Below are 23,641 nucleotides of genomic sequence, written 5' to 3'. Positions count from 1 at the left end.
GACCTGTTCTAGATAGATGCAGGAAGTTGAAGCTTGAGCCCAAAACTGAACCCTCACATTGCTGAGATCAGCTTACACCTCCACTACTTACCTAGCTGAGCTTGCAGGATCTGGGAGGCACAACAGCCTGCTAATCACTTTGAAGCCTTAATAGATTTAGTAGATTTTTCCTGAGGCCTTGGCTGTGCTGCTCTGCTTTTACTAGTGGAGTGAGAGAGGAATCCTGTGGAGCCACATCGTGCCCCTGGTTAGGCATTTGTGCCTAGGAGGTCAAAGGGATTTCACAGTTACACAGCAGGATTTCCTGCTGAGCAACTTCTTGGCCTTCCCACTACTTAATATGTGTGGAGGATACTGGGGTTTATCCTTCACAGTTTCATGCCTCGCAGGGTTTCATGCGCTGAATTCACTGCTGCGCTCCTTCACTTTCAACTATGGTAAAGCCTTGGGGTTATAAGACTGTGCAATAGTGGGATGCATTCATCCTCTGGCTTGCCTAATCCAGTGTGCTTTGTGTAATTGGAATGAGTTTCATCAGCGTGACTCAGGGAACAGATTCAAATTTGATCATGCCTGATGAGAACACCATTGGCTGATTGCCTTTTCTCAGCTTTATTTCTAGTCCCTGCCCCATGCCAGACCTATTCACTTGCTCAGGTAACACCAGCCGTTGGCCCCTTTTTAGTCGTTCAGTGAGCTGCAGTGTCTGTGCCAGCTCAGAAACATAGGACTGTATTGTCCAGCGTGGTTAGATAGGTTTGTCGGTGACAGCAGTGGCCCCTCAGCATTGCTGGCCTGTCCAGTAAGGGGTAAGTCTGCTGCTACTGGTCTCACCCCTGTGATTCCTGCTCGGTTCCAGCAGATGGAGCCTGTGAAGCTGCTGCAGCAAGTCCAAAGGCCCTTTGCAATGCATCTTTATTACTTCCCTCTCCCAAAGAAGCTGCATGCTTTCAGCTGTATGCTTTTGGTACAAGGATCTTCAGAGAGGCTGGGGTCGAGATGGGAAAGCCTTACAAGCATCTGTGATAAAGAGATGGGTCCACTATAGTGACACTGAAAAATGTACCTTTGACCCAACTCACTGTTTTTACAAGTGCTGTTAATGATTTATGCAGCTCATCTCACCAAGGCCTTCGGACAGTGACAGCCTTTGAGCCTGGGGCTGAGTTTTGGAAGGCACTTGGTCCTTTCTCCAGCACAGTGCTGTAAAGGGGCAACGTGTCTTTTGTATCCTCTCATTTGAGGAGGGGAAGCGATGCTAGTATTTGCTCTCACCTTCTGTTTTGAGTTCATAAGGTCTTGAACCCAGGCCACAGAAATTCAGCATCCTGAAACTGGGTCAGAGCAGACTTCTTCAACGGCTGTTTTCTCTTCTGGGACATGAAGCTGTATGCAGAGTTGGTTTTATGCTGGCTTGCAGCTTGGTCACTGTTCAGGCCTGGTTTCAGGGGACTTCCTCTGGAACTGGAAACTGGAATCATTCCCTGCTCGCATGCCAGTAGCAAGCATAGTGATTAAGGGACCTGCAGTTCTCACCTACTTTTCCTCTCCTGTTCTCTCACCAGAACAAATACGATGAGGAGATTGAGGTCTACAAGCACCACCTGGAGCAGACCTACAAGCTGTGCCGACCGTGCCAGGCTGCTGTGGAGTATTACATCAAACATCAGAACCGGCAGCTCCGGGCGCTGCTGCTCAGCCACCACTTCAAACGCCGTGAGACAGACAAGACCTATAGTCAGGTACATATGGGAGAGATGGATGAATTTAGGGGGTAGTGAGGAGAACTGGAAGGAGAATAGTGGGACTGACAGAAAAGGGGAGGTAGGAAAGCCAATCTGTGAGTACAGTGCAGGAAACTATAGATTACAAGACAAGTAAGAACAATGGGAAGTGAATTATGACCACCTCCTACCCTGACTGCTCTGCCTGAGCTTGGCTTCTGCTCATAGCTCTGTTGTTCCTCTTTGCTGGTCTACAACATACCTTGTGGTGTCAGTACAGAGACTTAAAAAGACTTGAGCAAAACTGTCTGGTAAACCCTATAGTCTGGAAGTGTTTCATAAAGCACCATTTCAGACCCTTACCAGAGTTCATTCAGCTTCTGATGAGCTGTTTCTTCCTTTCTTTGCAGAATTTATGTTCATCCACCTCTTCTGCTTCCATAACCACACCAGCTCAGGTGATACTTCTGCGGTTCTTGGCCTTCCTCAGCTGTGCATTCCTGGTTCTGATGGCCTTGTACGGGTCAGGCGACCCCTTCTCACCCAGCACGGCAATCCCTGCTCCTGTCTCCTCTGGTCCCACATCCACTCCAAACAGGACTGGCACAAGCTCACATGCAGACTTGGAAAACGACACTTCCATGGCGGTGGCCCGCTGGCGGGAGCTGCTCCGTCTGCTCCCAGAGCAGATGGTGGAGAACCTGAGTGCAGCATGGGCTTACGGGAAGAACCACCAGGTTGCAGTTGCTGTCCTTGGGCTCTTCACCTGCCTGCTGGCCATGTTCTTAGCTGGGCGGATCAGGTGCGTGGGCTCTTCTCTGCTGGCACAACTGCATTACGTTGGAGGTCTTTTGCCTTGTCTTGACCCAGTGAGCCAGGGTGTGAATGTTGCCAGAATGGGACATGTAGTACTGGGTGGCACCGTTCTCCTTGTTATTCTTTGGGTTGCTGGCCTGCTGGATGGCAACAGCAGAGCTTGTTTTGGATCTGTGCTGTGGTTTGTTCAATTTAATCTTGAATTACCATGAATGAAAAACTCCCAGTGCAGCTCTAATCTGTAGAAAATGGAGCTGACCTATTCAGGTGGCAAAACCATAGTAAGAGATAGTACACAACCTCCTCAATCTGAGTACCTCCCCATCTTTTCCCCATCTTCCCTTCTTCAGGATTCATTGGTGTTTAAACGCTTACCTTGTGTCTTGTTTGGTTTCTTTCTGGCATTGCAGGCTCCGGAGAATTGATGCATTTGCTTCAGTCTTGTGGTTCGTAGTGATGAGTCTGCATTTAGCTGAGAGATACCTGAAGACAGAAACACCCAGCTGGCTGGACACAGCCAAATTTGGCACCACATCCTTGTGCTGCTTGGTGGGCTTCACTGCAGCAGTGGCCACGCGGAAGTCAACGGGCCATCGGAGATACCGGCCCCGAAGGTCAGAGCCAGAGCAGTGACGCTGGGGGAAGGAGGAAAAAAGCCTTGTGAACTCTTTGCGACTGGTGCTTCTCTCTCCTCTTTTGATTTCCCCTTCCTCTGTTTCTTCTTTTTGCTGTTGTTTTTTTTTTTTTTTTTACTTAGATAAGCAGTGAAGATCTTTTCTTCCTTTTTAGATAATGATTTTGTTTCCCATCCTTGCTTCCCACTGTGCTGGCTGCTTGGAGCACTTCCACTGCTGGTGCTAGCCATGGAAGCTACTCCTGCTGCCTCCATTCTCCCTTCTTCCTGAATCCTACGTCAGCAGTGCAAATATCCAACTTCCCCAAAGCCAGTTCTTCCAACAGCTGCTTCACAAACTGCTCCATAAATGCAGCCTCCTTCCCATTCTGCTCCTCCAGCCAAAGAGATTCTGGCTTCTCCTCTCCTTCTGGTTCTTCTCACTGCCTGTCCATCCTTAGCCAGTCACAGAGGAATCCTCTGCCTTGATCCACCATGGGGCCCAGGCCACCTTCGGCTTTCTAATGGTGCTGGTCATTTTAATATTGAACTGATGGGAACTTGCCTCTGGATTCCAAGTCCTTGTAATGTGTGCTGTAGCAACACTGCATGGTGTGCAGGCATGCGAGGGGAGGGAGTCCATAACCTGGTGGTTCTTGCCTTCTACTGTGTAGCATCACTTAACTGCATGCTTTCTCTCTGCCATTCTCCTGTGACTCCTGTTTTAAGTGGAGAGGCATCCTTAAGTGCTTTTAACTGGAATTTCAATGACTTATGTAAAAGGGTGCTTTAAAAGGTTCTGTAGCTCAGGGTGTCTTGATTCAATATCTGAGGGCGTTCAGGTGGTTTAGGCTACAATTTCAAATCAGTGGCTGTTGATTTGCATTTCAAATTCAGTGGCTGTTGCTTTCAGTGCTGGTTTTCTTTGGGATTTTAACCCACCCCCTGAGGAGCATCTGTGTAAAAGCACAACTGGATAAAAATGAGAATGTTCCTCCACTCCTGTAGCCTTAGAAGGAGAAGAAATATGGGACTAACAACCTCATGGTATGCGGTCAGCTTTCATTGTACATCACTGCTTAGTTGAGAACACAGATCAGGAGGATGTGCTATATGGGAAGGGGTGGGAGCCTCTGCTGCAGGGCTACATGGCAATAGAGATGGAGTTTTCTTGTTACTTGGAGGGGTTTTTACTTGAAGACTGGCATTGGTGCTAATGCTGCTGAGCAAAGGGGTCTGGAAATTGGCACTTGGAGTTGAGTGCCTGCTCCACTGAAAGCTGGGATTAGTTGTTGTTACCATGTGGGGAGGAAGGAGCTTTCAGCTGCTTGGGTTTTTGTAGGATTAACTTCTTGGGGTCTCTTAGGTTAAGCAGTCTGATTACCCTGCAGTGGTTTCTGCAAGGCACTCATGAGTTTCTCATGCAGGTTTAGGTCTTTCAAGAGGAAACAGCATTGTTACAGGAGATGTGCTATTTTCTTCTGGTCAGAACAGCACAGTGGAACTTGCCATGCTAACAGTCTGACAGAAGTTAATCAGGTGGCTTGATCTTTCTATGTATAAACTCTAAAGTAGGAATTCTCACTCTGAAAAAGCAACTCCTGCTGAACAGTTCAGACACTACTGGATGCTGCAGATGCTGGTAAAATTCCAGAACCTTTTTTAAAGGAAACAGAAGAGATTTTACAGCTCTTCATTGTTCATGTTCTTCAAACCGGTATCATTGTGAAAGCAGAAAGGTAGCACTGCCCCAAAGCTCTGTAGTGTCTCCTTAACAATCAGCCAAGTTGAGGGTGTCATGGGAAGGTTCAGCTCCCAGGTGAGGGTCCATGTGCCTCTAACTTAACAACTGGCATGGGAAGGGGGCACACAATCCTCCTTCCCACCTGTGCTCTCCTTTGGAACTTCTTTCCAGTGCCTTCAGATAACTGCAATACCCACCTCCAAGCAAAGAGAATACCTTTCTCCATTCTGGTGCTTGTCAATGGTGCTGCTCTGTGTGTTGTTTACTTACTTATCCACAACAGGAATCCAGCATCTGCAAAGTCTGGTTCCAATCTTCTGTGTATGAATCCTGACCCAAAAGGCTTGTCTTCCAGCTCACAGTCACACATTGTTTCTTGTTCCAGTCTTAGACTTCCAAAATGCTAAATTAGAACCATTATGTCCCATTTTCCACTAGGATACTTGAATTCAGAGAAGTGCTTCAAAGTAAATACTTTAAGAAGCCATATGACTTTACTAAAACAGGAAAAGCCAGCAGAAGCATGCAGGGTCCTCAATGCCAGGTTAGACCTTCACAGTCACTCTGGTGCCTCTTTCCTGCACCCCATTAGGAGACTTAATAGGATGCATTCCTTAAAAATCCAGTCTTTTTTCTATGCCTGTCAGCCTATTGGAGCAGGGAGCAATGCTAAGACAGCAGTAAGCTGGGGAAAGGACAGGAAGGTGCATACAATCTTGTGTATGGATGTGCTATCGCTGTCTACTCAGCGTTCCTTTCAGTGCAGTGATGCCTCTAATGTGTTCACCCTGGAGAACTCTTTGCAGCAGCCCTTCCAACACCATTGTTCTGTAGCCCAATTAGTGGACAAAGCCACCCAATGTAATGGGCACTGGAACTAAATCCAGTGCCAGTTCTGCTGCTCTCTAAACAAGCTGCACAGAAGAGCCAGGAAACCTTGTCCATTAAGTGAAATAAGACATCTAGCCCTTTTTTTTTCCCCTTTCTCCCTTCTTTCTTCAGTGCTTTCAAGTTGTTCTCATAAACATAGGAAAAGACTGATGTTTCTATTTAGCTGGGATTGCCTTGGGCACTGCAGGCTGGACTGGAAGTTCCTGCTAGCTTCTAGCACATGAACATACCTGGTATGGCAGAGGTGAGCGGTCCCTCTTGCTGCTGTCAGGTATGTCCAAGTGATGGAAGGACTCATGTTTAGAAGGATATATTGAGACTGCTAGAAGGAGGAGGGGGATGAGCAGCTGACAAACTATTACAGTGTGTGGATGGTCATGGTAATGTCATGCCTGATTTTTCACAGCAATACCCTCTTTTTGAGGAGAATAAAATGAATCTGTCCAAATTTTCTCACCCAGTAGCAAAGGAAACGCTCTTCCTCTAAAGATGTTCCTCAGCCTCTGCACGTTTTGCTTTCAGGAGCTGAAAGTCAAGGCTTTCAGTATTAAGTTTCACTTTATCCTGTTTCATGTGGCCTCCTGTCTCTTCTGAGCAGCTATTTTCCTGCCTTCATTTTAGCAGCACGTTTTGGGTTATTTTCCTTTCAATTTCAACCTGCCTCATCTTTGAGCTCTCTGGGGTTTGGTGCCTTTTACCCTCTTTTGCTGTTAAGTGCTACCTTGTTTTCCTGTGCCTCATCTCTTCTCTTTTTTTTCCTGTGCAGTACTGGGATGGGGAGGATGGACACTAGGCAGCGGGAACAGGCAGCTGATAGAACTGTGGGATTTACACTGTGAAACCTGACTGATACTGTTAAGAAATGGTTTAGCTCTGTTTACACAGCAAGTGCTAATCTCTGCCCACTTTAAAATCTTTTCCTCTGGGAGATCTGTTACTTGTGGCATGCAAGCAAGAAATGCATTTGTCTTCAAACAAAAGTCTTCATGCGGATTAATACAAATGATGTATTTGTACACGTTAACCTAATTTTATATGTCAGAACATCAGAAAAGGACCTTGTTTCGTGGCCAACCTGTACAACTGATGCCCTGGTCTCTGTGGTGCTTTGTCCACAACTTTTGGACTCATAATTGGAAAGACTGCTAACAAAATAACAAAGTGCATTGAAATGTGATTCAATTCTAATGCCAAAGAAGCTTTTGTCTTTGCTCAGGTGTCAGCTTATTTTCCCACTTCTTGGTGCCTCATGTCTGTGCTGCTGCTTCTGAAAGCAACTAAAAACCTCAGAGCTGCAAAAGCAAACTTGCAGTGATTGGATTTATGGTCTTTTAGAGGCTCTAATGCTGACAGTCTCCTCTGACAGTCTCCTCTCTTTCTGCTGTTCTCACATGCTTTGTCTCACATGCTTTTGCTGATGGAAGAGAATGATTGATCTTTGGGAGGAACAGAAAGGCGTTTTCTTTCTATAACCTGCTAGCATTCCATCTGTACCCATTGCATCTCCTTAGACAGTTAGCCCTGAAGGTCAGTTACAAGTTGGCAGTATTGCACTGTTAACTGTTTCTGGGGGGAAAAAAGGTTAAAGCACCCTCGAATCTTGGAATGATTTGGGTTGGAAGGGGCCTTAAAGATCACCCAAGTCCTGTTCCTGCAGTGCACTATTGCAATGCCAAATAGACTGTTCTAAACCCTATGCCAGTCTGTAGGGTCTATATGGAAGGTGCTCTACTAGCTGCATTTTTTACTTGAGGTTCAGGTAGCAAATAACTCCGTGGTGAGCTCTGTCATCTAACCCTGCCTGGTTGCTTCCCCCAGTGAGTCCAGCAGAAGAAAATGTATGCTTCCAGCTCAGGTATTTCAGTGCCAGTCCAGCACCTGAGCACAGTGCTCCCAGCCTCCTGCAGCTGAGGTGCTATTTTGTATGACACATGAGTACACATTTCCTGCTGCTGAGGGGGTAGTAGCTAAAAAGAGCCTGTAACTTTCTAACGTGGCTGATACAAAACTCATCCAGAACCGATATGCTGTGAGCTCAGTGCTTTGAGCTTCTTGTCTTCACTTAGTTGGACTCTTATTTCAGGCCATAAAGGAATGTATAACCTTTGGTCACCAGATACGGCTTTGTTGCCTGAGGATCCTCCCAGCCATGCAGGCCAGAACATGCAAACATCTTAACATGATTAGAGGGTTTTAGCCCAAAAGCCTCTAATTTCAGGTGCTACTTTTTCGCACTGGCCACAGGCTGGGTGTTTGGAGCAGAGGTTGGTACTGCAGAATGGAGCTGAGGTGGGGAGGGTTTGTGTGTCACCAGATCAGATGTGCTCCAGCCCAGAGTGGCTGTGGCTGATCTGCCAACTCGGAAGCATCTTGTACCCTGCCCAGCAGAGCTGGATATATAAAAGGGCCGATGGGAGTTCATTAAGTGCCTTTCCCTGGACATGGTCTTTGACAACACTGTGTGGCTCTGCTTCAGTGGGGCTGATGGAGCTGCAGCTCGGGACAGCAGTGCCTGTATGTCTGCCAGGCTGGTGCTTTTGTCCTTCAAGTGCCACCAGTGAGTGTGGCAGTGAACAGGACACTTGGGCTGCACTCTTCAGTTTCTGAGCAGCTCTGCAGACTACAGAGGGGTTGAGGGAGAACCCAGAGCAACCAAGCAAGCATCTCTGCTGCTGCTGCTTCTGGTCTTCCTGAAGCCCTCACTGACATCACTGCATGCAAACTGACGCCTTTGTGGCCCTTTACAACTCTAAACTCTAAATACTCGATATTTATATCCCAGTCTTTCCTTTGTATTAACTCCTCCTTGCCTGCGTCTGTGCTTTGCATGCCCTGGTGAGCTGAGCTTGGGTGTGTCAAAAGCTGAGGGCAAGATGGGACTATAAAACTGGTGTAGTGGTGTTTTATTTTGCCTTTATGACTTATTTTTCCAGTACGCTGAGATGATGTGAAGCTAATAATCATGCTTAGATACTATAGAAAGTATGTATTCATGTATTGTGGATAAATTATTTATACTCTTATGAAAATTAATATAATTAATAGCCAAATGATTGCTTGAGATTGACTCCACTCCTGAAAGCAGGGAGCTGTGGTGTTTGGCTTTGCTTTGGTTTTTAAAGAGATGCTTTTGAACTTGTGTGCTGTCACATATACCCTACTGGTTCATTCCTGGTGTGTTGTCACCTGCGAGTACCTTGGGGCCTCCGAACCATAGCAGATGCTCTCATATGAAAGGGGCAGTACTCAGTCCTGAAGTCATCCCCTGTAAAGCCTCATTTGGGACCAAAGCTATCCAGTGCCCAGGCAGGGAAGAGATCTTCCGAACGCTTTTGTCATGCCAGCAAGTCTGAAGCGTTGTAGACACGGGATGTGCATACACACAAACACCCCCCTCTATCTGTGTGCCACCAGCTAGCAGCAAAGGCTGCTGATGACAACCATCTCTGTCTACTCTAGAAGGTATTAGTGCAGGACCTGGCATCTGGAGCATTTTCATCTTTAATTCACCCCTCCTTTTGCATCCAAAGCTGGACAGTGTGTAGGAGAAAAGAACTCTTAGTCTTGGCAGCTAAAGTTTATAGCTAAGTCACTTTAATGTGTCTGAGACCTGTGCCCCTTTTTTAGCATGATCCATCCCTCTCCCTGTTTTTTATTCACTATATTGCTCTTCACCCCTGATTATGTCAGGATATGGAGGCACAGCTTATGGCCCTGGCAGATGTGATGCAGCACACCAGAGAAGTGACTGCAGGTCAGCTCACACAAATGTGCTTATCTCTGCCAGCCCTAAGTGAGCTGCTTCTGCAGGCAGGGCAGCAGCACCCGTGCTGCTTGGAGAAAGCGGTGCAGTCATACATGGGTTACTCATAGCTAAATTAGGATGGGACCTTAAGTCCAGAGCAAATATTATAACCCATGACTGACCCATAGCTCCCTAGCTGCCTCCAGGCAGATGAACCTCAGCACATACAGCAAGCTGCCTGGCTGTGACTGTCTTACCTTCTTACTTCATGTGCTGAATTATCCCGTAGTGGGTCCAGCTACAGCCCTGTAGTCTGACCTGAACCGTGCTCTCCCATATCTGTAGCCCAGCGGTAATGCAGCATCTCTTATTGCAATGTGAATTCAAAAGGCTCTCTCCCATGTCTCTATCCCATAGATGATGCAGCATCTCTGGTTAAAATGTGAATTCAGAAGGCACACACGTGTGGTGGTGTCTGTGGATAAGAGGGAGGTATTGGGACAAGAGGAGGGGAGGCTCTGCTGGGAGGAGGCTTTTCTTCAGGACAGTGTACGGTCCCATACCATGTAATACTCTTCTTTAACTTTATTTTTGAAGTATCTGTGTAGCAGAGTTGTGCCCAACTGTAGTAACGCTGTGACCATTGTAACCACTGACTGAGATACCCCAGTTTTGATGTTCACAATACCAAGTTCTGAAATAAACGGCTTCCGGGCCCTATTTCCACAAACTGTGACTCCAGAGCCTTTTTTTTTTTTTTACCCCTTCCTTTTTTTGTGACTTTTTCCCCCCTCTGTTACCAGACCCATTATTATCATCACGTGCACAAACGGCTTGGAGCAAGGCAGTAGTGTGAGAGCAAAGACACAGCTGCACTGCTCCATTCCAGTGTGATGTGGCTGCATCCTGCTTTATGGTCCTCTTGATCTCTTCACCTTTTTCATCTGCTTCTCAAAGAAGTTTTGGTTGAGCTCACCATTCTTGGGCATGAAGTGCATTCCCATGAGAGCACCCTGCTTCTTAGCAGCATCCACCCCTCTTGACATGACAGCAGTGGACACGAAAGAGTAGAGTACACAGGACTTTTCACGTGTTGCAGGAATTTACTCTGTTCAGAGCAGATCAATATATAAGCCATTCTCTGGTCAGCACTCAATCCCTAAGTCATTAATATGTTATGCTTAAAACTCTTCAGCTATTCTTTCTAACCAGAAGTAGGCCTTTTCTGGATGGTGCCATCAGCTGCCCAGAGGATCTGGCTGCACGTTGTGAAGTGGGGCTGGTGAGCAGCAGAGCCCATGGAACTCTGATCCTAAACAGTTAAAATCCCAGGAAGAAGATAGTGGTTATGAGTGCTAAATGACTGTAATGTCTTCCAGGCCAGTAAATGAAAACTGTCAATGAGCCAGAGAAGGTATTTTCCACTGCAGCCAGGAGCTGTGTGAGGTTTGTCCCTTAGCCCAAGGACACAAAGAGTGCAAAGCTAGGAAAAAAGAGCTGTGTTGTCCCCAGGCCATGCTCTGCTTTGCCCTTCGCTGGCATGCCCCAGTGAGTGGTAGGTATCACTCTTTCTGATACCATGCACATCATAGTCCTGAGCTGCACTTCTCATTTCCTTTCCCATTCATTTCCTCTTACAAAGCTGAGATGCACATGTACCTCTGCTGTTTACATCTGTATGTGTGGTGGGGCAAATGTGTCTATGTCTGTGCACTAAAGACCTCTGCACGTTTGCGAAGCATGACACCCTTCCCAGGTCCTCTGGAACCTGAAGAGGTTGGGCAGTTTCTGCTGCAAGACTGAGGAGTTCCTTGCTGCTGTTAAAGGCATGTCCTGTTTGCAAGCACCAGGAAGCTGGTTGGCTCAGATGTTGCTCAGCCTGATTAAGCTGGTCGGGATTGTTGATGTCTGCCTCATACTAGCAGATAAGTAGTTCCATAAGATACTTTAAATGTAATTTTAACTCTAGACTGCTGCTTCTGGACGTGCTAGCACTGCATAATCTTACTGCATCACCTCTTTAATCTCCCAGAGAGAATGGCATGTGCATAAATCACCTCACAGCTCAAGGTTGAGATATATATATATTCCTTCACGCTCTCATTTACTGCTGGCTTTCCTCTGACAGAAGAGAAGCCACATTGCTGCTCTCATCTGTCTCTGTTTTCATCAGAAGTGAGATTAACCCTCCAAATGCTGCAGCTTGATTGTATGCTGCAAAGCCTGATCTATTGTAAATTATATATGCTTCATACTCGGTTAGTACTTCATCATGACTTATTTGGCAAGTGTCTTACCTATTTCTAACTAAACAAAAGCTTACAGGAGATCCCTGAGAGATCTTGTTCATATTCTAGACTTTCCTTCCTGTACTTTATGCAAAATAATACAAAATTCCTATGTTTTCAACCCTCTTTGAATGCTCATTTTGATGGTATATGGACACAAGTGAGACTGCAAAGCTGACCCCTCATTTCTGATGCAATGTAGTCAGCTAAACCTTACATACAGACTAAGATCAGTACATGATTGCAAGGTGGAATATAAAGAAGGTAAAAATAGGAGTGTTTGACAGATTGTTCATCTTAGGTTGATCTTTAAATCTTAAACCATTGCAAAGGTCGGTGAGGAAATGGGGTATCAGACACCAATTGCAGAGTTTATTTACATATAGTAACTGAATGTGAAATACTGTGAGGACTTTCAAATACAAAGTCCTTTCACACAGTGGAACAGAAACCAGTTTGTATCTGTAGCACTTCAAAATCAAGCTCGCTGGTACAGGTACCCTGAGCACGTTCTGTCTGTTCTCTCAGGTAGTATGTTCTCCAGTTGGATGTGCTGTTCTACAGCTCCACTCTGGCACTTGGAAAGAGCCCATTGAAAACAACTCACAGACCTAGAAATACAATGGCCATTATTATTGCCAATTGACATTTTCTCCAGTTACTGTAATAGAGATTGGTTTTTACTCACTAAAAGCAAGACAATTCCTGTAGCATATGATACAGGAGCACAGTTCCCTCTGAATGGCTATGCTAGTACATACCTGTGGCTAATTATGATATGAGAAAGGAAAATGTGATGCTTTAGGTATCAATTTAGGGTTGAAAAACCCAGGTTTGTGTCTGTCTTCTACCCTAGGAGTTTTATGTGACTCTCAACAAGTCACTTAGCTTCCTTTTGCTTGTCTTTCCTATCTAAAATGAGGGCAGTGAGTCTTCATGACCTCACAGTAGTATAATAAAAGCAAATGTATTGAAGAGGCTTGAATGTTAGTTTTAAAACAGAGCTCTTGTGTCTACAGCTTTATCTAGGTACCCATAAACATACTTTTCTCTAGACTGGCATCAGAGGTAAGATGTTGATTCTGGTTTCTAAAGACAAAAAGGCTTGTAGATAACCACTTGCTTCCCAGTCATGACATTTCTAAGCATGTTGTTTGCATGTGCACACAGCAAAAGGTGTACTCCATCGTTAGTCCTGTGTGGATCTGGACTTTGTAAAGCATTCTGGTGGGCTCTGGGTAATTTCCTCATGCAGGGAGAGATCCAAGGTCCTATGTCTGTTTGCACCTGAGTTCTTAAACTCTTCCACCATTTTTCACAGCCTCTCTTGTGGGGCAGGCTGGTGCACAGTAACTTCAGTAAGGCTGAGCAGTTCTTCCTTCCCTGGCTTCAGAAGTGTAGGAACATTCCCATAAACTCCTGAGCATTCTGCATCTTGCACTCCTGCACTGCAAAATGAGTCCAGACCTGTTAACACAAAAAGTACAACTGAGAGAGGGGTTACTGAAAGGTTCTTGTTGCTGAATGTCTGTCATGCGTGTCATTTGCAGGTACCTCTCTGGGGATTCCATTACTCTCTTCCCCAGCGGCACTGGGACTGGCTTCACTTCCCCTGCTACATCTCTCTTTGTCCCAACACCACCCAGTATTCTCCAGCTGACAAACCAGCAGCTCTTCAGGTCCCCACGCAGATCTTCTCCTTCCTCTCTTCCTGGGCGTCTCAACAGGGCACTCTCACTGGGAACCATCCCCTCCTTGGCCAGAACAGGTAAGTGTGTGCCAGTGGTGCAATGCTTCAGAAGGAAACAGGCTGGGAGGTATCCATATAGAGTCATAGAATAGTTTGGGTTGGAAGGGACCTACAAAGGTCTAGTCCAACCCCTCTGCCATGAGCAGGGACATGATGTTACAGCCCTGTTCAGGGATTGCTGCTGTAATCTGGGTTTTGGCATTAAGAAATTATGCAGCCTACTCTTGCCACCCTGGTGAAACAAAGTCTCGGCGAGCGTTTGCCTGTTGTGTGCTTACTGAAATCCAGAGGCTTCTCTGGGCATTTGTGGTGGTGCAGCACAAGCTATAGTGTGTGGGGAGAGGCAGAAGGAGCAGTTAGAAGTGGGAATGGAAAAGAGCAGTGTTAGGAGGTGATTGGGAACATGAGGATAACTGATCCGGCAAGAGCGATTGCTCCTCCCCTACCTGCTTTGTGTAGCTTGCTTTTCTTGCTACGGCTGAAGGGAGCAGAGCTAAAGGCAGGCTCTTCATAAAGTCTGTGTTTGACATGCATTAGCACAACTATGGACACTGCTGTAGAGACCTTGTTTCCTCCTGTTTTTAAGGGCTCTCTGATCTAGGAAAGATTTCTAGGCCTAAGGAAAGACTCAGTATCTCAGTAAGCCCTCAGTTTTGCTGTGTTAGAAGCTAACAAATGGAAAATAGCATTCAAGTGCTATTCTCCATCCAAGGAAAGCTAAGCTTTCCTGTGTCTCTAACTGGTGCATGGAATCAAACTCTGCAACTCAAGGAGAGTTATAAAGCAGGTAACTGCTTACCAAAAGGTCAGAGGCCAAAATGGGGAGGTTTCTAGGATAGCACTGCAGCAGACAGCAGTCTTGCAGGGACTTTTTACTTCATCCAACATTTCTCTAGCTCCTGCTGCTGACAGTTTTGCCAGCTCCTCTGAAAGAGCAAGAGAAAGACCAGCCAGGCAGCACAGCAGCTTTGGGCACAGCCTGCATCCTCCTAGTTCCCAAACTGGCATGGGAAGGGCAGGTGTGAATGCACCAGACGGCTGGGATCCCCCCTGCCTGCAGAGCCACCCTTGTGAGGTCTGTGCTTGCTTTTGCTTACTGCAAAACCAGACAGACTGGAGAGAGCTGCTGGGGCTGAGTATAAAAGGATACAACCATATCTTCACCTTCTTCCTTTCGAAGCAGACGCACCCCAGCTGTGATACAGTCACAGGGTAGATAATGTGAATCTGATGTGGTGTTCAGGAGTCATCTAGCAGCTTGTCTAGGAGCAGGTGAAGAAGGTACCACCTTTGGAAGCTGCCCCGTCCTTCTGTTGCTGCTTTCACAGCAACTAAATTGTGTGTGTATTTGTCATCTACTCCCGTGCAACATTAGGTAAATTATTATCAGCCAGTTCTGTGGCAGCTGGGAAAAGTGGATTATCCTGGTGCTGGCATGTAGCTTAGCCAGGAAAACAGGGACGTTTTTCCTGCCTGCATTCACCACCCATCCCTTTCTGAGACAAGCTGATGCAGTTACATTTTGGGGGTTCAAACTGAGCCAGCTGGGTTCAAACTGTTTCATTTTGCACTTTAGATTCTGGCTACTTGTTCAGTGGAAGTCGCCCAGCCTCGCAGTCATCTCAGTCCAAGGAATCTCCTACATCAGGTAATGCACGACGCCTTCCAGAGCAACTCTTTGCAGGACTTGCAGGGAGTGGGTTGAAATACATGATCCAAGTTTAATTCTTTCCTCCCTGCTCACATCCCAGTGCAAATGTCAGGTTTGCTGTTAGAAATGCTGCAGAGGGGGCTCCAGCTAAGAGTGGGATTGCATTAAAATAAGGTGCTGGATGTGTTGGAAGTCCTGGGAGAGCTCACGCTGAACCCAGTGAGACAAAGGCAGGATCCCTTCCCTGCTCTACGGCTGAGTTGAGACTGCTTTGGCAGGAGACTAAACTGTTCCTAGGGCAGCTCTTCTGTTGCACTTTCCCAGCCAGAGGAGCTGCTGCCCTGTCTGCTCTGCCCTTTTGCTCCCGTGTCCTCCAGTGACCTGTCTGTTGCCCTCCTGACCCCAGGTGGATCCTTTGGCTGTTTGTGCTGCCTAAGCATTTGCTGCTGGAAAAACAGGCACAGCCTGAGCTAATGCAAACCTTCTCACATCCTGATGCTCTTTCCTAACAGCCTTTAAAGGACATGCCAGAACAGTTCATTTACCTGCAAAACAGGCTCTACTGAGCGGACACAACTGAACAGAGAGAAAGGTCACTCAGGTCCTGGTAAACCCTTCTCTAGTCTAAGTCATTCTTGAGTTACCAAAGTGCATGTGGAATTTCTCCATGTTTTGCTGTGTGGGAATTCAAATGAATAAAGAATTTTAGTGCAAGATATGTTGGACATTTGCAACTCCCATTCCCTTTTCTTATAGAATCATAGAATCCCAGACTGGTTTGTGTTGGAAGGGACCTTAAAGCTCATCCAGTTCCAACCCCCTGCCACGGGCAGGGACACCTTCCACTAGAGCAGGCTGCTCCAAGCCCCATCCAATGTGCTTTGAACACTGCGAGGTTTGGGGCATCTTGTAGAATTGTTAAAGGAAACAGTGCCTGTTGTGTGGCATTACCATCTCATCATCTTCTCTTCGGGCTGTTTCCGTTCCAGAGCACTTCTCCCTGCTGTCAGGCAGCTGTGCTCCCTCCCGCATCCCTTCCCCAGCACCATCAGTGGCTGGCTCTGTGACCTCCAGCTCGGGTTCCCTGCGGTACCGCCGCCCGCTCATCAGCCCTGCCCGCCTCAACCTGAAAGGCCAGAAGCTGCTGCTCTTCCCATCTCAGAATGAAGCTCAGCTCACTCCATCTAGCTCAGAGGAGCACACCCACTCAGACAACAACATCTTTGCCACCGAGCTGGCCTCCTTTCCAAAGAAGAACCTCAACGAGCGGGGAATTCATGGTATGCTGGCAGCTTCCTGCTGACTCAGAAATGCATCTGTAGGAAGGAGCTGGCTTGCAAGCAGAGCCACGCATCATCTAGGTGACACAATAGGTGGGAAACCTTCAGGAAAAACCTAGATGGTGATGACTGCTGGGCTACCAAAGCTCCCTTAAAAATCCACTGGCCTGGAGAGCCTCAGATGTCCTTTGCTCACTTAGTGGTGCCCCGGGGGTACTACTGCCACTGTTTTCACCCTTGTTTGGATAACTCCTTTAACCATAGATGTGGTGATACTGATATGGGCAGTGTATGAGGCAAGCATGCAGGCAGCTTCTGCTGCACAGCAGTGAAATCAGCCTTTTGTTTCCAGCCCTTGTCCTCAATCCTTTCATGACGCTTACCAAGCAGCCATTCATTACTGATGTTCTAGCTTTATTCTGGTAACTTCTGCTTTTTTGGCTTCCAGTGGTGCCTTCTGAATTTTCACCTTTTTTGTCTTGCAGATGTGAGATCTGCTATGGAAGGAGGGAGCATTTGCAGTGATAATTCCATCAAAAAGGAGGATCATTCATCACACTCATCTACGTGTGTTGTCGACACAACGACCAAAGGGGAAGATTTGGCAGGCTGGAGAGGTAGGTGCAAGTCATTTGAGTGCTTCATATACATTTCTGGGAGGGGTAACTGAGCTATTTCCTATGCTGCAGTAGTGATCTGATCTTCAGATCAAATAAACAAGTAGCAGCAAAATGGATGTTCTGACTGCTATTCTAAGGCCTTAATAAGGCTATTCCTGCTCTTTGGACTGTCTGAAGAATACTGGCAGAGTACTGAACTGAGACAGAAGGAGAGGGGTGGGGATGTGGGTGTTGAGAAGAGCAATGAGATGAAAATGGAACCAAAGAGGGCAGTGGAATCTGTCCTGACAGAAGTGCTTCAGCAGTTTCTGTTTAAGGTGAAAATGCTGGGCAAAGAGAGAAAAAGAGCACAAGCAATGTTTGCTGTTATTTGTCTCATCAGTTCTTTAATATCTCTTTCTGCTATTCCTTTTCTTTGTGTTGTCCTCTTCTACTAAGGTCATTTTGGTAACTCTGCTCTCCGAGGCCTGCTAGCCCTGAGTCTGACTCTCAATGCTATCTTCACGTCAGCCTACGTCTACCGGAGCCTGCGTTGATTTGTGCCAACCTTCCCCTTCTTTCTGGTTCCACCTGCTTCGGAGGAGACAAGAAGGATTCAACCATGGCTTCATGTCTAATGGCCATGCCACTGGTGCATGCTGGTTTTTAATGAACTACTGTCTACTCGACTGTCATGACAAGGAACCCAGTTGCTGCTGCCATCACTTCCAGGTAGAACATATCCCAGGATTGTCCCTGGAGGTGGCAGGATTCCCAGAGAGCTCCAGTTCAAAGTGAGCAGCCAGTCAAATGGCCCTTGTGCTTTCTTTCAAAGGAACTCACCTGAGAGACAAGCCTGAAAATGTGTAAGCTGTGTTTATAGGAACCTATCCCCAGCTCTTCTTTCTGACACACGAACCTCATGCTGATGGTGCTGGTAAAATGAGGAGAATTGGAACAAACGACCTGGAGAAGAGGGCTTGCTTAGTAGCTGGTGCTGGGCTTTGGCTACTGTAGCAGCATTCCCAGCTTCTACGCCCAATGGTTCCTCTTCTCTCTTCCTCTTGGCGCTCTCCTCTAAATTATCAGTGAATTTTCTTTAGTTGCCTTAAGCTTGCCTACGCACATGGGTGACCTTGGCTGCTGTGGCATATTCTAGCATCTTCTCTGTTCATGTGCTTCCACCTGGGCTGTGTCCTGAGGCCGCTTTCACCGGTTGCCATTCTGGTCGTGCTGGTTCTCACAGACTGTGCATCCCTCCAGCCAGCACCGTCGCTGCAGGAGTGCACAAACCCCAGGCAGGCATCCGTTTGTGATTTGCATTAGGAGGAGGAAGCCTGTGCTTTGCTTTACCCAGGAGGCATTAATTCTGTTACAGTGAATTCTGTAGTGAGGAAGGATCCCTCTGTGATTTGCACCGTGGTCAGAGAGCTTCAGCTCACAGCTCTGCTGGTGCTGTCACTGGAGCAGCTTGTTGTTGCTGTACACCGCACAAGTCTATTCTATTAGAAGATACATGAGGAGCTGTCTGATTGTAGACATTTATCTGGAAACCTTCAATCTGATATTGGGATTTGCTAAGTAACCATTGAAGATATTGCTTACTTAGTTAAATGCCAAGGTGCTCTCAGCTGGGAATGCCAAACCTGCTCCTGGACAATCCAGCCCAAATTTGGCATTTGGGCACTTCTGCTTTTGGGTGAGACTTCAGCATTGCTTAGGATTCAGGGGCCATTTAGAGTATAGTGCAGAGTACTCAATCATATAGTACAACTTAGGAACAAAGAAAGTCTTGGTGTTTTGATTCTTAAATCCCAAGTGCAGAGAGCAGATCCACCAATGTGTCAAGGACACGTGGTGAAGAGGGAAAGCCAACTGCCATTAGCTGTATGTTTCCTGAAGCAGGGCTGACTCTATTAAGATGGGGTTTTATTGTCCTTTCCTTTGGGCTTGTTTACCTCAAACTCCTGTTTCCTCTCCCTCACTGTCCTGTGTTTGCATCCTGAATTACAGTGTTACACTTACTGTGTGTTTTCCTCCCTTTCAGTACTGCTGCTGTTCCCTCTGTTGTACTCTTGCATGTGCACAGAAGCAGAGTGTATCTGCTGGTAATTCTCTGTTTGAACCCGAAACTCACACCTCAGAGTGATGATCACCCTTTCTTTCACTTCATTGTTTCTCTTGCATGTTTTGAGTTCCTAACACAGTACATCATTGGAGTGATAGCCAGACTCTGCTCAGCACACTGTATGACACATTAAATGGGGCTTTACTGCTGGTAGGTCAAGCACTGACAAATTAAATCTCCATGTCTCTTCCATTTCTTCCTGCTTTCTTTTAGCAGCCACTTCCAGCTGCTGCTCCCCATCCTCCCTTTTCCTAGTGAGGCCTGCTTATCTCCTGCTCTGCATCTTACAGGCAGAGAACAGACCTCTGCCCACACATGCTGATCTGAGACACTGTGGAGGTGTCAATTCTGACCCTGCACCTTTCTCTTGGCCTCTTTAGAGTGTTGGTAAAGGGCCATGCAGCCACCACCTTCTGTACAAAGGCCTAGATCCAGGATAGAGACCTGCAGCAGGAAGATGTGCTGCAGGTTGATGATGAATTCTTTTGTAACCTGCATGAACTGTTGTAGCTGAACTGGACCCATAACCTTGCAGTTTAGAGATTTTTGTCCCCTTTATAGACTTCTGCAGGCTCATTTGAGCATGTGTATAGGCAAGATGCTAGCAACCAACTTAGAAGCTATTTAGACTTCTGCTGTTTGAGTTTCATGATGCCCTGGTGCAGTGTGCAACATCCCATTCATGGATCCCTCTCCTGACTTCCAGCATACCAGGGGCCTCCTATGCAGAGACAAGCCTGCCAGAAAATGCTGTGGGTTTGCTTGTCTTTATTATGCCAACAGAAGTGCACTGTGACTTTGTGTATGCAAACTTCCCACCTTCACCTCCCAGTCTGCGCTGAGCCTCACCATCGCACTCGCCTGGAGTCCACGTTGGTCTCTGTCTCTACGGGATTGCAATGCAAATGTTCTCCTCCTTTCCAGCAACCAAGGAGCTGCAGCCTCGCAACACACCTCTTCTTGCTTGTATTCCACAACAGGAACACTTCAACCTGTCACTGCACTTCTGGATCTGCTCGCTGAAACTGTTCTCGGAAGGGTGACTTTGTCCAAAGCAATATAAAGACTTTGGATTTTATTGCTGAAGAGGGAAGACAACCAACTATATTTCATTCTGGTGCTAGAACACTCTCCAGTGGTGCTTTCACGGTTGTGAAGCCTTTGCTTGAGCAGCACACACGAGTACACGTGTGTATGTGTGTGTGTGTGTGTGTATGTGCACGTGTGCATGCATGTGTATGGAAACATTTGGAGGGTTTCATCATTTCAGAAGATCTGAGCCCATGTTTGTCTTATATTGTTGGCCTTAATCTAGCTCTTAGATACTGTGTCTATCTTGCTGCTGTTTTCTATATGAAGCTGGTTTGGAGGAAACTGAAGTTTATGTGGCCCCCCTGTAAAAGTCTGTGCCTGATGATGCTGATCTTCAGACAGGATTGGTCAGGGGTGAGATTTTATTTTTCTAATGTCTTTCCTACTGTAAAAACTACTGGAGTGTATGGAATGGGAAAGATCCTGACAAAACGGTCTGATAGATTTGAGCATTACTTCATACCAACAACTAATGATTGTGTGGGATATAAATATGCTCCATTTCCAGACCTTTTCCATTACTTACCTGCCCTTGAAAACATCCAGGTACTTTGCATATGAGCTTGTTGGGCACGTTCTGAGACCTTGCAGAGACTGTTGATGATTTTGCTCTTTGGAGTAGGAAGAATTTGGATTCTAGAGTCTGATTCCAGTGCCGCAATGGGAGCAGTTTGGCAGATGCAACAAATACAATGCACGCATCCCTTTGATGGGATAGAGAGGATTGGCAGAACAAGTTGCTGATTTCTGAAGGTTATCATATGTTTTTACATTAATCTTTAACATGCCATTGGTCACTGTGGCAATGTGGAAATCTCTCATTGCTAGCATATGTAGGCCAGATTCACTGACTTTTGGCTGTGATTTGGCCTGTGAATGTTTTATTCCCACTCCCTCCTCGTGGGTGCTGGGAACACCTGTAAAACACTGCTGAACTTGACTGGGTTCCTTAAACAGGGCAGCTGGAATGAAGGGCTTGCGTTGCCTGTGGATGCTGCTATATTTTTTTCTTCCAAGCACCATTCCTGGAAACAACTATGGTCTTAACCTCTCTCACAGACACGTGTTAGATTAGAAAGGGACAATTTGGCCAATCCTACTTTTCTTTAATAGACTTTGATTCCAGAAATTGCCATCACTGTGACCTGTGGTGGGACAAAGGGACAGAGTACTTGGGGATGGATTGGGTAGCTAGAGAGGGTGAGGAGGTCAGCTCTTGAGTCCTAAACCTGATTTCCTGTGAAAGACAGACTGTGTGTCAATGTGTGTCTGCTTGTCTGGGGAGCTCTGACACTGTACAGTTTAGTTCAATGCGCTCCAGGGGGGGCGGAACTGTTCCTCGGAGGTTTTTAGTTGATGCTTTGTGTTCAAAGAGGAATATTTTTCTTTAGAAAATAAAACCAGATGAGTTTTCACCTCGGTGTGATTCTGTTTCTGGGGAGCTGAATGTTTGGGAGGGGGGGAAAGTGAGGCATGATTTGTGTGTGTGTCTGGTCAAACTGACTTTGATCTTGTCACTCTTTTAAAGCTGGCACGAACTAAGAGAAAGCACAAAGCTTGGTGAACTTTGGAGGAGCTCATGACCATGATTCAGAGATGGAAGGGGAAGTACATGGTTATGCTTTGAGAGCTTTCCATCAATGAAAAGGGAAATCAGCTACTGCCATTAACTGATGTTCTGAACTTCAGACTGTAGGATTTGTGCTCATTTGGCACTTCAGGGATGTTTTTCCTCTGGGAAATGGAAAGTCTTTCCAAGATTTTGCTTTTATGTTGTTTTACGGTCTCTAATTTATGGGTTTATTTTGTAATGTAAATTAAGATGGGTGGCATAAGCTTTTAGACACAGGCTTCAAAGGCTGTTTGCCTCCATTTCTGCTTTTATGACTTAGGCTTTACTTTGTTAAAATGTGCTGCTAGTTTGTTTTAGAACCTGGCACAGTGTTCAGTCTTCTCCTTAAATACCTGGAGTTCTGTGTATTGCTGTGCAGGAGGGGATACACTTCGCTCCTCCTTTCTCCCCCTGTTCCTTTAGTGTTAGAAACCAGTTTAGGCTTGGATCTGTTTTTATTTTCAACACTGGTGTTGTATGTAATTCCTTTTCCAGTACACAGGGCTAGCAGAAACCCACTGTGGTCATACAGGTGAGCCTTCCTGTGCTCCAGCAAAGAGCTCCCTTCTCCTGCTGTAACAACCAGTAGGGATGTTTCATTCTTAATCGTTTCCATCTAGAGTGGAAGTTTTCTATCCAAAGTATTTTAATTTAAACCAGGAGACCTGGCAGCGTTGTTTGACCCAGCACTGAGCTACTGTTGGTAGCTTTGGTAATCTGAGAGCAGCAGCCTGATAGTCACGGATGGTCTTCTGTACAGCCTTTGGAAAAGAGGAGCTGATTCCTTCCAGCCCAGTGAGTCATCATTTCTTTTCATTAAGGGTTGATGGTAGGGGTTGGTTTTTCTTAATTCATTAAGGGTGATCAAAGAAACTCTTTTCCAAGGAGGACCTGTGTTTTAATGACATCACTGGCATCATCCCACTAACGGTTCTTTCCACAAGGATGTATTTTGAACTATTTTGGGGCAGTTTGGGATAGTCCTTTGAACTGTCTGGAGACAAGGTTTTTCTTCCGTGAGTTCACATATGTCTTGCCACGAATGTCTTTACCAGGGGTATTTACTGACCTGTTAACTATCCTGGTACAGGCACAAGGGCACGTAATGACAGGACAAGGGGGAATGGCTTTAAACTGGCAGGGGAAAGATTGAGATTAGGAAGAAGGAATTAGGAAGAAGCCACAGGGAAACTGTGGCTGCCCCATCCCCGGCAGTGTTGAAGGCCAGGTTGGACACAGGGGCTTGGAGCAGGCTGCTCTAGTGGAAGGTGTTGGGGTTGGATCTGGATGAGCTTTAAGGTCCCTTCAACCCAAACCGGTCTGGGATTCTGATTCCATTTGGGGAATGGCAGTGCTCTGCTCCGCTCCTCCGCCTTCCCCTCGGTACCTGCTGGGATGCAGCGCGGTGCCCATGGGGCAGGAGCATCCCGTGTAGGTCGCAGCAGAGCTCCTCACCCCGCGGGAAGGGTAAGCAGCGATCCCCTCGGCCGGCTTTGCTGCAGGTGCATCCCGGCAGCGCGGGGATGCCCTCTCCCTGCCCCAGGAGCGGCCGGGGCCTCTATCCGTGTGTGTCCCCCCCCTCCTCCGCCGTGTTTGGGTTCGCGGAGCCGAAGCGACGTCGTGACCCGGCCGCGACCCCGAGCGGGCCGGGGGGTGGCTGGCGGCGGAGGGTTTATTGGGGCAGCGGCGGGGCCGGGGAGCACCGGCC

At 46.8% G+C, this 23,641-nt stretch overlaps 1 protein-coding gene across 3 annotated transcripts in view; it reads left to right on the top strand.

The window, feature by feature from the left end:
- The window catches only part of TMEM201 (transmembrane protein 201), a 28,078-nt gene extending 10,272 nt beyond the window's left edge, over positions 1-17,806 (top strand). For all 3 annotated transcript variants that reach the window (XM_057431987.1, XM_057431996.1, XM_057431976.1), the window contains exons 4-11: positions 1,566-1,742; positions 2,135-2,526; positions 2,951-3,154; positions 13,372-13,589; positions 15,148-15,219; positions 16,212-16,502; positions 16,988-17,119; positions 17,561-17,806. In XM_057431987.1, coding sequence (XP_057287970.1) covers positions 1,566-1,742; positions 2,135-2,526; positions 2,951-3,154; positions 13,372-13,589; positions 15,148-15,219; positions 16,212-16,502; positions 16,988-17,119; positions 17,561-17,658 — 1,584 coding nt within the window. In that variant the 3' untranslated portion in view covers positions 17,659-17,806. The remainder of the gene's footprint in view (positions 1-1,565; positions 1,743-2,134; positions 2,527-2,950; positions 3,155-13,371; positions 13,590-15,147; positions 15,220-16,211; positions 16,503-16,987; positions 17,120-17,560) is intronic.
- The last annotated feature ends 5,835 nt before the right edge of the window (positions 17,807-23,641 follow it).

Source organism: Pezoporus wallicus, unplaced genomic scaffold (assembly GCF_028554395.1).
Source record: "Pezoporus wallicus isolate ANWC-B61680 ecotype Strahan unplaced genomic scaffold, APGP_CSIRO_Pwel_v1 contig_8006, whole genome shotgun sequence".
Lineage (NCBI taxonomy): Eukaryota > Metazoa > Chordata > Aves > Psittaciformes > Psittacidae > Pezoporus > Pezoporus wallicus.
Note: the sequence above shows the minus strand (reverse complement) of the source record. Positions and strands in the feature narration are given on the sequence as shown.